Source organism: Oryx dammah, unplaced genomic scaffold, assembly GCF_014754425.2.
Source record: "Oryx dammah isolate SB20612 unplaced genomic scaffold, SCBI_Odam_1.1 HiC_scaffold_3, whole genome shotgun sequence".
Taxonomy (NCBI): Eukaryota; Metazoa; Chordata; class Mammalia; order Artiodactyla; family Bovidae; genus Oryx; species Oryx dammah.
This window is the reverse complement of record NW_024070187.1, coordinates 67061365-67075720: the sequence shown is the minus strand read 5'-3', so window position 1 is coordinate 67075720 and position 14356 is coordinate 67061365. Positions and strand designations below refer to the sequence as shown.

The window sequence follows — 14356 nt, the reverse complement described above, 5'->3', positions numbered from 1 at the left end:
TGAACCTCATTTTCAATAGCATTGCTATAAACATAACCTCCAAATCAAGATTCTCAAACACTAAAATACAGTGGAATAAAATAGTAATTCTAGGGACTTCCCTGGTGGTCCAGTGATTTAGAATCTGCCTTGAAATACAAGGGACTCGGTTTTGATCCCTGGTCAGAGAACTAGGATCCCACGTGCAACTAAGAGAAACTAAGGCTGAGCACCACAAGGATAGCCCACGTGCCACAGTTGGAGTCCATGCACCTCAGCGAGAGATTCTGCATGATGCAAATAAGATCCTGCGTGCTTCAGCTAAGACCCAACACACTCAGACACATAAATACCTTTTAAAATACACCCCAGGAGTGAAAGAACTCATTTTGGAAACCACTACACCAAACTGAGCTACAGTAGCTTTCCCTGGCAGAGAGGTAAGCTTGGAGGCACTTTCATAAATCACAGAAATTTCCCAAGCCACAGACACTGTGGATAAAGGAGATGATAAAGGGACACATCAGAGGGGAACAGCTCAGGGTCTCACTAATACTCCCCGGTAGCACTCAAGCTCTCTGCCTTTCGTTTCCAGCTAACTACTCCTATCATCTTTCCTCTGCTTTAATTTGTTTCCCTTTGTGATAACAGCCACCATTGCTTTTAGGTGATGCAATCTAGCACTGCTGTTATTCCTTTTATGGAAATTCTAGCCACTGCAAGAACATGTGGTACTTGATATCCACAAAGCAAAAATGTTCCGAGTGAAGGATGCTTTGATTGAACTTTAATTTTGCTGTTACTTTGAAGTCCCGAGCTACTGGTATGCAATATGCTGTTCAGCATGGTTACATTCAGAAGCACTTGGAAGGGAATTTTCCCCTGCTTACATCTGATGTACATTTCCAAAGTGCTTTTGTAGATTTCATTAGTGATTTTGCTGCTTGGTAAAAAATAGGACAGGTTTCTATTCAGTAAAGAAAACAATTTTCAGTACTTTGGAAGAGGAGCGATGAGGTATTTGCAAAGACTTGGTGCATAAATTTAAATCTAAAGGCTACTACAGCAATAAGCTATAAAAGTCATAGAAGCTATAGCAATAGGCTATTATAGCAATTTAACTATACTATAAATTAGATAATATGTTACATAATTAATAATATAAAGTAATACTGGATAATATAGCAATAGGCTCTGCTGTAGTAAGAAAAAAGAGGGTTGGTATAGCCATTGCTTCACTGGAAAAGGCAAAGAAGCATCTTTTGACATTTTGAAATAAAGAAAAGTGAAAGCATAGCTTATTAGTAAAGACAAAGTGCCTTCGACCAGAGAAAACCCCAGAATTTCCCATGACCAAATCTGAGCAATAGAGCAAATGTCATGTACTGGGTGGTGCTTTTCAAAAAAAATCATTTGTACTGTACAGGAAAAGTACTGTGATGTGTGCTCTGACTTTTGTTAACTAATGTCTCAATTTAAAGCCAGATTCCAAAGGACTGATTTTTATTGGTCAATGAAATGACTCCTATAGCTGTTTGTTTCCTGACTAGTTTCTCACCCCCATTCATTTCAACTAAAGGGCACTTCTTTCATGGGTGGAGCCCCTTGCTTGCTCAGAACTCAATATAATGGGACTGGCAGCCTAGTCTAATAGCAGCATCTGACACCACAACAATTATCCTGACCCCCAATTCTTCCAGAAAGTACTCCCCCTTTGCCCTCAGCCCTTATCTCATTCCTGCCTCAGGAAGAAAATAGGTCATGTGGGAAAAGAGAGCGCATGTACCATCAGAAATGCAGGCACTTAAGGTAACCTGCCTGGGTCCTCAAAAGTCCTGAATTCCCCCAATACACTTGAAAAGCTCAGAAGCCAAAAAGAGGAAGAAGGGTTGCATATTATATTCATCAGGAAATATGTATTTGAGCCCAGCAAGGTCTCCAGCAGTACAGGTATACGGGCCTTGGAATCAGCAGTCGTGAGCAGTGTTGCACTTTCCCCATCTCCTAGACATGCCCTTCTGGTCAAATCAACTCAATTAGCTTGAGGATTAGTTTCCTCATCTAGAAAATGCAAAGAAAAGCTCCTGAAATCTAGCTGTGGCAGATTAAAGACGCTCACATAACTTTTCCATACATTTCCTATTGAAAGTGGGGTCCTGGTCCTCTATCCTTGAATTTAGCAACTACTTCGCTGAATAGGATATGGCAAAAGTGACTGTTCTATCCAAGCCTACGTTTTAGTCTTCTGGAAGCTTCCATTTTCTATCCGCTGGAATATTCGCTTAGGAGCGCTGAGCCACCATGTATAAAGTCCACCTACTCAACATAGAGTGGACAGCTAAGAGAATCAGATGAGTCCTCCTCTCCAGCTGTCCTCATCAAGATACAGTCACATGGGTAAAGCCAGCCAGGAACCTCTGGTCCAGCCCAGTCACCATCCATATGCCAGCAAGTGACTCAGACAGTGCCACAGGGGACAGAAGGATTGTCCAGCCAAGTCCTGGCTAAGTTTCTAACCCGCTATAAAAAATTAATAAACCTCAATTAAAGTGGGGCTGCCCTGCTGGCTCAGACCATAAAGAATCCGCCTGCAATGCAGGAGACACTAGTTCGATCCCTGGAATGGGAAGATCCCCTAGACAAGGGAATGGCAAGCCACTCCAGTATTCTTGCCTGAGAAATCCCATGGACAGAGAAGCTTTGCAGGCTACAGTCCATGGGGTGGCAAAGAGTCAGACAGAACTGAGCAACTAAGACACTCACACAATTAAAGTGAGGAGACCAGAAGGGGGTGCTCTCATGCCCTGTGATAATAGCAGAGACCCACAGGAAGAAGAAAGGCTCCTCTTTCCTGGCAAGACTCAGCCTTGGAGTGTTTACTATAGCACTCCCAACTTCCTTTTTTCCTCTATACAAGTGGTCTCCTTCCCTTGCCATGTGGGGACTTCCATGTGGTTTGTCGTGGTCACAGACCCCAAATTGCAATTGTCTGCTGATCCAGAATAAACCTATCTTTGCTGGAGAAATATCTGGCAGTCTTTTTGTTTTAGGTCAATATCACAAAATCATGAGACATAGTTTATTATACAATAATATATTATTAGGACATCAGCTAAAAAAGGTGACTGCTATAATCAAAAAGAAATTGCAGGTGCAAAAGGATTTGCAGACTACAAAGCAACATGTTTTGTCAATATTATATAAAAGAACACAGTCTCTGAACACAGGTGTTCACAATGATTAATTTTGTGACATTTGCCATTCCTGTTGAGGAATGCAAAGTCAACTGCCATCAAGTATCTGTAGTAGAAATGAAGAGAAATACATTCAGCTTCTAGTTCTTTATTTTGATGGGAGCCAGGGCTGTGGTGTTGGAGAAGACTCTTGAGAGTCCCTTGGACTGCAAGGAGATCCAACCAGTCCATTCTGAAGGAGATCAGCCCTGGGATTTCTTTGGAAGGAATGATGCTAAAGCTGAAACTCCAGTACTTTGGCTACCTCATGCGAAGAGTTGACTCATTGGAAGACTCTGATGCTGGGAGAGATTGGTGGCAGGAGGAGAAGGGGATGACAGAGGATGAGATGGCTGGATGGCATCACAGACTCGATGGACGTGAGTCTGAGTGAACTCTGGGAGTTGGTGATGGACAGGGAACCCTGGTGTGCTGCGATTCATGGGGTCGCAAAGAGTCGGACACGACTGAGCAACTGAACTGAACTGAGGGCTTTGTGAGTAAGGGATATTAATGTTATTTCCAGCTGGTAAAGAATATGCCATCAGGCTTTTATTTATTTCATTTCCTTAATTCATAAGGAATTTGGGGGAGTGATTTCTTTTCCTATGACTATATTCACCTTAGAGTATTTTGAAGCAATGATCTCAATTAACCAGAGTATTCAAAGATGGTATTCTAATTATCTGAAAATTTCATCAATGCTTCTTGTTGATCTTTCTTAAATGCTCTGATAACTTTGTCTTAGTATATTGTTTGGAAAGTCTAAACTCTTGAAAAAATCATGAAAAGTTTATTTATCAAAATGCTTATAAGTTGAGTGTTTTAATAGAGTACATTTTCCCATTGAAATAAAGCTATAAATGATAAGATTCCAAGACTCAGAGGCAACAGAGTTCCAAATGTGCTATAATACTGCATAATTGTACATTTTAAAGTTTTTTAAAATTTCTACAAACTATTCTATGCTGTGAACTTTTTTTTTAAGCCTCATAACATACGCTCAGCCTGATCAAACCCTTTTCAATAAGATCTAGGGAGCCCCCAGGATGTCAGACTCCAAGTAGGATGGCAGTTTCACAAGGGCAGAGGCTGTGTCCCAGCTCCCTGTGCTCAGCACAGAGCACAGACCTCAAAAGCTTGCTGTCATCCCCGAAGCAGCACAGCACAGTGCCTAAGGTGTGCCTCAAGTCAGAGAGACCTGGCTTTCATTCTGCCCTGCCTCTTGCTAGTGTTAATGCTGGGCAGAGCTCAGCATCTCTAAGCCTCAGTTCTTCAACATTAACCTGAGAATCGAGTGTGCCTACCACATGGAGCTCCTACAAAATTTCAATGGGGGACTTCCATGGCAGTCCAATGGCTTAGACTCTGCCCTTCCACTGCAGGGGGCTTGGGTTCAATCCCTGGTCAGGGAACTAAGATCCCACATGCCACATGGTGTGGGGAAAAAAAAAAAATTCAGGGACATTTTATGTAAAGACTTGTCATGTCTGGTATATAGACAGGGCTCAAAATGTGGCAGTGATCATTATTACTATTACTGAACACAGACTCATCCCAGGTGTGGATCCCAGAGCATCCACTGCCCATTCCAGTAGTTCTAGGGAGTAGTGGAAGGAAGAAGGATCTGCAGAGTATTTGTGACAATTTATATTTCTTTTTCCCCCAAATGTTGGAGATCAATTAAGTTTTATTTATATTTAACATATGGGTTAACAGTAGTACATGTATGGAAGTTATAAGTAAATATATTGAGAGTGTATGCTCATTTTTTTTTTTTTACTTATAGGGCTGCATAATCAAAATATTTGTAAAGTGTTGGCCTAATTCTTCAAAAAAGTCACTGTATCTGAAGTCGGGCAGAGGTGGACACTTGCCTCAAAGAAGGAGCCCAGCTGTGAGCAGAGGGAGCTAAATGTTCTTGGCCACAAGAGAGATCTTGAGTCTCCATCCTCCAGCCTCCAACAAAGACAAGGTCCTGCCCTCTTAAGGGAATGACCTTGGAGGAGTAGATGAGTAAGGGATAATAAGAGAGGAAGGGAAGAATTCTAACAGACAACCAGCCAGCCAGGCAAAGCATCAGGGATGAAGTTAGCCAGCAAATGGGTTCGGACTACCTTTGCTCAGAGTGTCTCAACAAGATGGTGTGGTAGGGTATGTGGGGGGCAGTGTGTCAAGCAGAGTTTCCACGGTGTTGCTGAGAGCAGGATGAATAGAGCTAAAGAAAGAAACGAGGTCCAAAAAATGGCTGGGAAAGGAATCTCCTCCACCAGTGATACAGGCCCTGTTCTGGTGCCTGCGGGGAGAGGAAAGGGAAGGGGAAACAGAGACGCAGGTGGAAGGCCAGGAATGTCCCTGTAGGCTGGTGAGTCCAGGACTGGGTCACCATCTGTGATTAGAGATTGTGGCAGACAGACAATCTGGTGCATCAGTTTTTATGGTGTAGAAGCATGGACTGTCCATCAGATACTCATGATATACCCTGGAAATATTCCCCCTCTCAATCCCAAATTTTATAGGAGGCGATATCGTATGGAACACACAGTACTGAACCAGGGAGTTAAGAAAACTGTGTTCTTGTTTCAGCTTTTCTGTTACTTAGCTATGTCCTTGTGTAGGCACCTAGCTTCTGAATTCATTTTGTCATCTGAAAAGAAAGAGAACTAATTTACATGATCTCTAGGTTCCCTTCCAGCCCTGTGATTATCAATTTCAGGATTCTAAAAGGGGCATATGCTCTTAGGAATTGCCTCTTATGCCTACACATTGAGTGCAGAGAAAAGTTATAGTCTATTAAGCTTGTCTGATTATTTGTGTTATCAATCAGTGTTTGACTAGGTGGTTCCCCTTCTAGAGTCTTCTTTAATGTCTTTACTCTGAAATAACTTGACTGTGTTATACTCCTATTACCTATTCACATAATGAGGTAGCTCAAAGCATTAACTCAGAGTTCCTTGGTACTGATTAAAGTGTTCTAACTAAGAGAGAGAAAGGGAGAGACTGCATTATTAGCTGATAAGAAGCTATGGCTAACATAATCGGATGCTTCCCAAATACACTGAAATTGAAATAACTACTGACCCAGCTCTATAAGATAAATTCACCACTCTATAATACAGCAGGTCAGCACTTTTCTTATTTCTTGTCTCTTCCATTATCCTCAGAATCCATTTGATCATTTAAAAAGTGTAGTAGAATTCAAAAACAAAATGAGAAATGAGAAAATCAGTTGGAAAGAAAGCAGGGAAAAAAGGAGAGCCTGGTGTCCAGAGTGGAGGAGACACTGGCTGTTAAGAATATGTCCACTGTAAAGTAGGAGGAGAGATTTGGGTGTTTCTGTTCCCTGCATGGGACTCTATCCTCTTCAATCTTTAGACTGTATAGTCACTGTATTATCAGACCTGTTCTCTTGGTCAGTTAATGGTGCTATAACAAATTACAATGGACTGAGTGACTTAAAAAACAAATGTTTCTCACATACTGGGAAGTACCAAATCAAGGTGCCCGCAGATCCAGGGTATGGTGACAGCCTCTTCCTGGTTTTGCAGCTGGCTTTCTTCTCCTTGTATCCTCACGTGGTGGAGGCAACAGAGAGAGAACACTCCTTTGTCTCTTATGAGGGCCCCACTCCAGTACTCTTGCCTGGAAAATCCCATGGATGGAGGAGCCTGGTAGGCTGTAGTCCATGGGGTCGCTAAGAGTCGGACACAACTGAGCAACTGAGTGACTTCACTTTCATGCATTGGAGAAGGAAATGGCAACCCACTCCAGTGTTCTTGCCTGGAGAATCCCAGGGACGGGGGAGCCTGGTGGGCTGCTGTCTGTGGGGTCGCACAGAGTCGGACACGACTGAAGCGACTTAGCAGTAGCAGCCACCTCCATGACCTTACGACCTCTCAAAGACTTCACTTTCTAATACCATGACATTGGGGGTTATGATTTCAACATATGAATTTGGGAAGACAAAAACACTCAATCCATTGTACCTGTTCCCTTAAGGGCTTATTCAAGAAACAAATATAGTCTCATCTTAAATTTAAAAGGAATCTGGAAGGAAAAAAAAAAACATTTGTTGTCTTGCTTGCAAGCTCAGTTTTTAAAAGGAAAAAAAAAATGTAGGTGGAAAATTGCCAGAAATGTTAGAAAATGTTTACAACGATACCCTTAGAGATTTTCTGTTATTGCAAAAAAACAAATTAGGGAAAAAAAACCAGAAAACTTTATATAGTGTTTTACTCTGCTAGGAAACAGTGCAAACATAAAGAGTCTGTATACCTTCTCTACCCGGTAAGCTGGATGTGAAGAGGAGCTAGGTCTATAGATTTCCCCAGAAACCCTAAAAGTAAGGAGAACTAAAAACATATTGATTTTGCTGGATTGACAGATTATACCCATTTACCAATCATTTCAAGTGCATTCATATTATCAAAGTCGTCAAAGCAGTCTCCTAAGTCTCAGGATGGCAACCTTCCCCCCTCTGTCCCCACCCCGGTTTACAACCAGCATCAGCCTCCTACTCCAAGGCAAGCCTTCTCAGAAGAGCTCAGTCATCAGAGAAACTGTGGTTAGCCACATCCTCACCCCACTCAAAACATTAGGGCCTTTACTTTACCCTGGGATTCAGCAACAACAAGCATCTGTAAGGCTGAGCTAGTTAGAGGTGCTCTGAATTCCTGGACTTGCATTGGAATAATCATCATCAGGTTAAGGGGGATTACATACTACCAGGGTTCCATGAACTTTTTGTTACAACTAGTGGAAGATGTATACTTGCACAAAGCATGCTATGGTGTGAAGGTATAAAGAGATTATTAAATATGTGTCTATTTAAATAGAGAACAAAGATAGTGTCTTTGCAAATATTAAGCAGTTGCGCTGGAATTTTCCCCTTATCCTTATTCCCTGGGAGCCTTCCACTGGTGAACCTGAGTGCCTTCAGACCTATCTCCCAGCTCTTCAGATATTTGTCTGTTCTGATGTTAAAGCAGTTCACTGAATTCTTCATTTCAGTGTATTTTTGTAGAGTATTTTTATAGTATTTTTGAGTCCTAGAACTTTTCTTTTTCAAATGGGCTGTGTCACTCTGTATAGTTTTACAAAAGTATAATTTTCCTGCTGCCTTCAATCTTTCCCAGCATCAGGGTGTTTTCCAATGAGTCAGCTCTTCACATCAGGTGGCCAAAGTATTCAAGCTTCAGCTTCAGCATCAGTCCTTCCAGTGAATATTTGGGACTGATTTCCTTTAGGATTGACTTGTTTGATCTCCTTGCAGTCCAAGGGACTCTCAAGAGCCTTCTCCAACACCACAGTTCAAAAGCATCAGTTCTTCGATGCTCAGCTTTCTTTATGGTACAACTCTCACGTCCATACATGACTACTGGAAAAACCATAGCTTTGACTATATGAGCCTTTGTCTGCAAAGTAATGTCTTTGCTTTTTAATATGCTGTATAGGTTGGTCATAGCTTTTCTTTCAAGGAGCAAGCGTCTTTTAATTTCATGGCTGCAGTCACCATCTGCAGTGATTTTGGAGCCCAGGAAAATAAAGTTTCTCACTGTTTCCATTGTTTCCCCATTGATTTGCCATGAAGTGATGGGACTGGATGCCATGATCTTAGTTTTCTGAATGTTGAGCTTTAAGCCAGCTTTTTCACTCTCCTCTTTCACTTTCATCAAGAGGCTCTTGAGTTCCTCTTCGCTTCCCGCCATAGGGTGTCACCTGCATATCTGAGGTTATTGATATTTCTCCTGGCAGTCTTGATTGCAGCTCGTGCTTCATCCACAAGCTGGAATCCACATCAGTAAGTCTGTTTCCTTTTGTCTGTTATTTCTGCCGATCATGGATTATAGTGTCTTATCTTCTCTGTGCTCTGTCATCTTTGATTGTGTACTAGACATTGTATATGAAAAAATTATTTATAGAAATCATTTGAGATCTGTTATCTTCCTCATAAGAGGATTATTTATCATATTTTACTTTACTTTATTTACTTGTTTTGCCAGGTGTCAAGGGGCATGAGCCATCAAGAATCACTTTCATCTCAGTTCAGAGTTTGAGATTTTGTGGGGCCACCAAAATCAGGGACTTTCAATCTTTAACGTGAACACATCACCTATGGATCTTGTTAAAGTGAAAAGTCCTACTTAGTAGAATTGGGACAAGCCTCAGGAAGCCACAATTGAAAAAAAACAACCCAAGTCATGTCAGTGGGATAGTTAATTTTACATGTCAACTGGCCACAGGGTACCCAAATTAAATATAATTTCTAGGTATGTCTTTAAGCATTTTCTGAATGAGATTAGCATTTGAATCCATGGACACAGTAAATTGCTCTCTCCAGTGTAGGTGGGCATCATCCTATCAATTGAAGGCCTAAATAGAACAAAAGGTGGAGGCAGGAGGAATTCACCCTTTTTCTTCCTTCCTCATTACTTGAGCTGGGACACTGACCTTTTCAAGCCCTCAGCACTCCTGGTTTTCAGGCATTCAGACTCAGTCTGGAATCTAACCATTGTTAGATGATTTTGCACAACTCTAGGCTAACTGTAGGCTAAAACTCTGAGTACCTTTAAGATAGACTGAGCTATGATGTTTGGTAGGTTAGATTATTAGATGCAGTTTTGATTTACATGGGTTTTGGGGGATAACCCTATCATAAGTTGAAGAAGACCTAAGCACAGATGGCTTTAAAACAACAGTTATTATCTGTCAGGGATTTAGGAGCAGCTAAGCCAGGTGGTTGGACTTGGGTTTCTCGTGAGTTACAGTCAAGTTGTGAACAGGGGTTGAAATACAATTTGAAGGTTTAGCTGGGGCTGGAGGTGGAAGGTGACTCATTCCCGTGGCTGTTAGCAAGAGACCTTGATCCCTTCCCACCTTTCTACAGGGCTGCTCATAACGTGGCACCTGGCTTCATCAGAAGTGAGTCACAGCCTGTTATACAGAGTAAAGTAAGTCAGAGATAAAACAAGTATCGTATATTAACACTTATATATGTAATCTAGAAAAATGGTACTGATAAACCTATTTGCAGGGCAGGAATAGAGTCTTAGACATAGAGAACAGACTTATGGACACAGCAGTGGTAGGAGAGGGTGGGATGAATTGAGAGAGCAGCAGTGAAACACATTACCATGCGTAAAAAGATAGCTAGTGGAAAGTTGCTGTGGTGCAGGGGGCTCAGCCTGGTGCTCTGAGACAACCTAGAGGGGTGGGAGGCGTGGGGGGTGGGAGGGAGGTTAAAGAGGGAGTGGACATGTCTATACCTCTGGCTGATTCTGTTGATGTATGGCAGAAACCAATACAACATTGTAAAGTAGTTATCCTCCAATTAAAAAAAATTTTTTTAAAGAAAAGAAGTGAGTCACTAAGTTTACCCCACCCTCAAAAAGAGGCCAATTAGGTCCCACCTTTTGAAGAAAGTACCAAATCACTTGTTGACGTATTTTTAAAACCATCATAGCGACATCATATTTCACATATGGCCATGTGCTCAATGCTTTTCTATTAAATAGATCCAAGGAACCTCCTTAGGTTGTGACATAGAACTTTTGGAAATTCTCTTATAGTCTTTATCTCTTTTCCCAAAGATCAAACAACATACAGGGCCCTCTCCAGTTCTAAGATGTATGTGTGCCTTCCTAGGCAACACTCAAGTCACTATACCCTGTGGAGATGATGCTGTTGGGTTGAATTCTCCCCATCACCCACCTGCTTGGCGGTGGAAAGAAAATTCTCTGTGGGAGCCCGCTGTGTGCAGAGATGTGTTCCCTGGCAGTTGGTGGCCTGACTGGAGACATTAATGGAATGTGGCCTGACTAGAGACATCAACGGAGTGTGTCCTGTACAGCCAGAAAGTGATGTAAACACAGAGTAGAGACATGATTCTATCATAGCTCAGGGCAGGATGGCGATAGGCATGCTACAGCTGCTGACTCAGCAGCTGTATGTATACAGTGTTCTTCTAACAATTAGACTTAATCTTTAAAGATTTTCCCCCTGCTTTGTCCCAAGAGGGATTTAAGGCTGCTTGATTTTTGTAAGTAATCCTTCCAGCTCATTAAAAAAAAAAAAAAATCCATTTCCTATTTTTAAGCACTAAAAACTTAAGACATTTTTGTTATTCTATCTCTCACAGTAAAACTTTCTTAGATTACCCCACATTCTATTTTTTTATTTAAAAAATTAAGACAAACAATTTGGAAAAATGCTTGTATTTAGCAACATACGTTATATTGATAGGCTTCCAGGTGGTGCTAGTGGTAAAGAACCCGCCTGCCATTGCAGGAGACACAAGAGATTCAGGTTCAGTCCCTGGGTTGGGAAGATCCCCTGGAGGAGGGTATGGCAACCCCCTCCAGTATTCTTGCCTGGACAGAGGAGCCTGGCGGGCTTCGGGCCATGGGGTTGCAAAGAGTCGGTCACAACTGAAGCGACTTAGCACACACATTATACTGATAAAATTTCCCTCTGGGTAGATACTGTAGTTTTCCAAAATTGAGGGTTTTTTTGTGTGTATCTTCCCACTTTAATTCATCTCTTCTTCTTATAATATTTTTCTTCTCCTTAGGACTTGTTTTAAATAGTTTATAGAAAGTATTTGGGAGTACTCATATGAAAATGATGGTTGTTCTCAAAATTGTGCCCCTCTTTGTAGGATCCAAATCTAAAAAAATAAAAAGTAATTGATAAGTAAAAATTATACAAAAGTTAGGTTCTTATGTAAAATTTCAACCATAATCTATTGTGGCTTACTTATCTATCATAAAACCTGCAGAGATGTGATTAATTTATAAAACAGCAAATGAAGAGGGGGAAAAAAGGATTCTTGCCTCTGGAAAAGACATATTAAGTTTAACCTTCAAGGTCCTCATTCCATGATTACAGATCTGTCCACAAACACAACTGTTTAAGAACTATTGGCTGATAATATTTGTGAAAAATAAGTCTGGATTTTCTCCCATGCTAAGTTGGGATAATATCAATTTTACAGTTGAAAGGAAGTTATTCATGTTACATGTATGGATCTATAAAATCTATTTTGGTACATTTGCAACTTTGAAGTCTTCTACAGTGCTCAGGTTCTACAAATTAATGATTTACTTTACCAATGAATACTTAGGTAATTATATAGCTCTGGTTGGTATAATGAAATAAAAAGGCACTGGAAAGGAAGCCATGACTCCCTTTTCTTCATCAGAGATTGCAATATCCAAATAACCTTAATAATGTAGGAGATAGGAGATCTGTATACTTTGTCATCACAAAACAAAAATAAGAGATATTAAAATTTTGCATAACCTTTTTACTATTTCACAACTAGACCAAGTAGTAAGGAAGTAATCAAGGATATACCCAAAGATGTAAAGAGTCCCTTGGAGACTTTCTGTAATAATGAAAGACTAAAGGTACAAAAACCCAATTGGTTAACTAAGTTTGGTATAGCCATATAATGGAATATTATGCAATCATTAAAAATATTTTCAGAAGAGTACTTTTTTATAGAAGGAAGTTCATCATAGACTATTTGGATGAAAAAAATTAGATTAACAAATAGAATGAACATATACACACATGTATGTTTCATAAATTTACAAAGTTGGGTGATATACAGATACACAAAAGGTCAAAGTATTAGTCATTTCCGACTCTGTGACCCCATGGACTATAGCCCTCCAGGCTCCTCTGTCCATGAAACTCTCCAGGCAAGAATACTGGAGTAGGTAGCCATTCCCTTCTCCAGGGGATCTTCCTTATTCCGGAGATCAAACCCACTTCTCCTTCATTGCAGGCAGATTCTTTACAGTCTGAGACAGCAGGGAAGCCCATATAGATACATATACATATATGTTTGTGTGATATATATAGATACATATGCATATAAAAAAGCAAAGATGTATCCAAAAATATTACCAGTGATAATCCTTGAATTGCTGATTTCCCTCTAGAACATAAGCTCCACAGGACAAATATGTGGTCTTATTCACCACTCTGTCCCCAGTTTCTGGCACATCTTGATGCTAACTAATATGGTACTGGCATCATGATACTCAATGGCTATTTGCTGAATTAAGGAATGAGATTTTTTTAACTTGGTATTCTTTGGCTATTTCTATTTTATAAATTTTCATATGTACACATTTTTATAATAAGAAATTTTAAAGTAGGCCTTCTACTTATGCTTCTGTTATTTTCATAATTAAACTGAGTGAGAAAGCAAATCAAACCCTTTCACAGTTGGCTTGGACCAATCTGCAGTTGTGATTAGCCAAAAACACTTTATTTGGACTTCTCAACACAAGGAAACAGGAGTTTTTTTTTCTTCCCAGATCTTTGAGCTTTCATTTAAGAAGTCACCTTAGTCAACAAAGGGCTTCCCTGATAGCTCAGTTGGTAAAGAATCTGTCTGCAATGCAGTAGACCCCGGTTTGATTCCTAGGTCAGGAAGATCTGCTGGAGAAGGGATAGGCTACCCACTGCAGTATTCTTGGGCTTCCCTGGTGGCTCAGCTGGTAAAGAATCCACCTGCAATGCAGGAAACCTGGGTTCCATCCCTGGGTTGGGAAGATCCCCTGGAGAAGAGAAAGGCTACCCACTTCAGTATTCTGGCCTAGAGAATTCCATGGACTGTATAGTCCATGGGGTCGCAAAGATATGGACAGGACTGAGCAGCTTTCACCCAATCAACAAAAGGAGGGAAGATTTCTATTTTACTCCTATTGTTACTGCTACAAATATTGTTGCCAGCATTGCAGCTACTGGCTCTGAAGCATTTACCAGGCACTATTTTAGGAACTTTGTGTGTCATTCAAAGCTCAAAAAACCTCAAGAGTGAGGCACCACTGTTTTTCCCATTTTGCAAGTGAGATTTGAAGTTCTGAGAAGTTAAGCAACTTGTCCACAGTTGCCCAGCTGTTCACTGATATGACTGAGGCTCGCAACTGGGCAGCTTCACCCCGGAGCCCATGTTCTTCACAAGCACATTGCAGTTACAAAGGGCAAGGTCAAATACAGCGACTGAAGCAAATCCAGACTGGGCTAGAGCGCTCCTTAAATTCACTGCCTACACTATTGTACAGTTGTGTCTTGGTGTAAGGAGAAACAAGGGAAAAAAAGAGAATACCTAAATGTCATTTTTCCCCCAT

General features: G+C 40.8%; 1 protein-coding gene across 2 annotated transcripts in view; it reads right to left on the bottom strand.

The window, feature by feature from the left end:
• Positions 1 to 11171: 11171 nt before the first annotated feature.
• CWH43 (cell wall biogenesis 43 C-terminal homolog) overlaps positions 11172 to 14356 on the bottom strand; it is a 52839-nt gene continuing 49654 nt past the window's right edge. The window contains exon 16 of one of the 2 annotated variants that reach the window (XM_040238182.1): positions 11172 to 11877. In XM_040238182.1, the coding sequence (XP_040094116.1) occupies positions 11799 to 11877 (79 nt within the window). In that variant the 3' untranslated portion in view covers positions 11172 to 11798. The remainder of the gene's footprint in view (positions 11878 to 14356) is intronic. The other variant, XR_005720697.1, reaches the window with a different exon arrangement.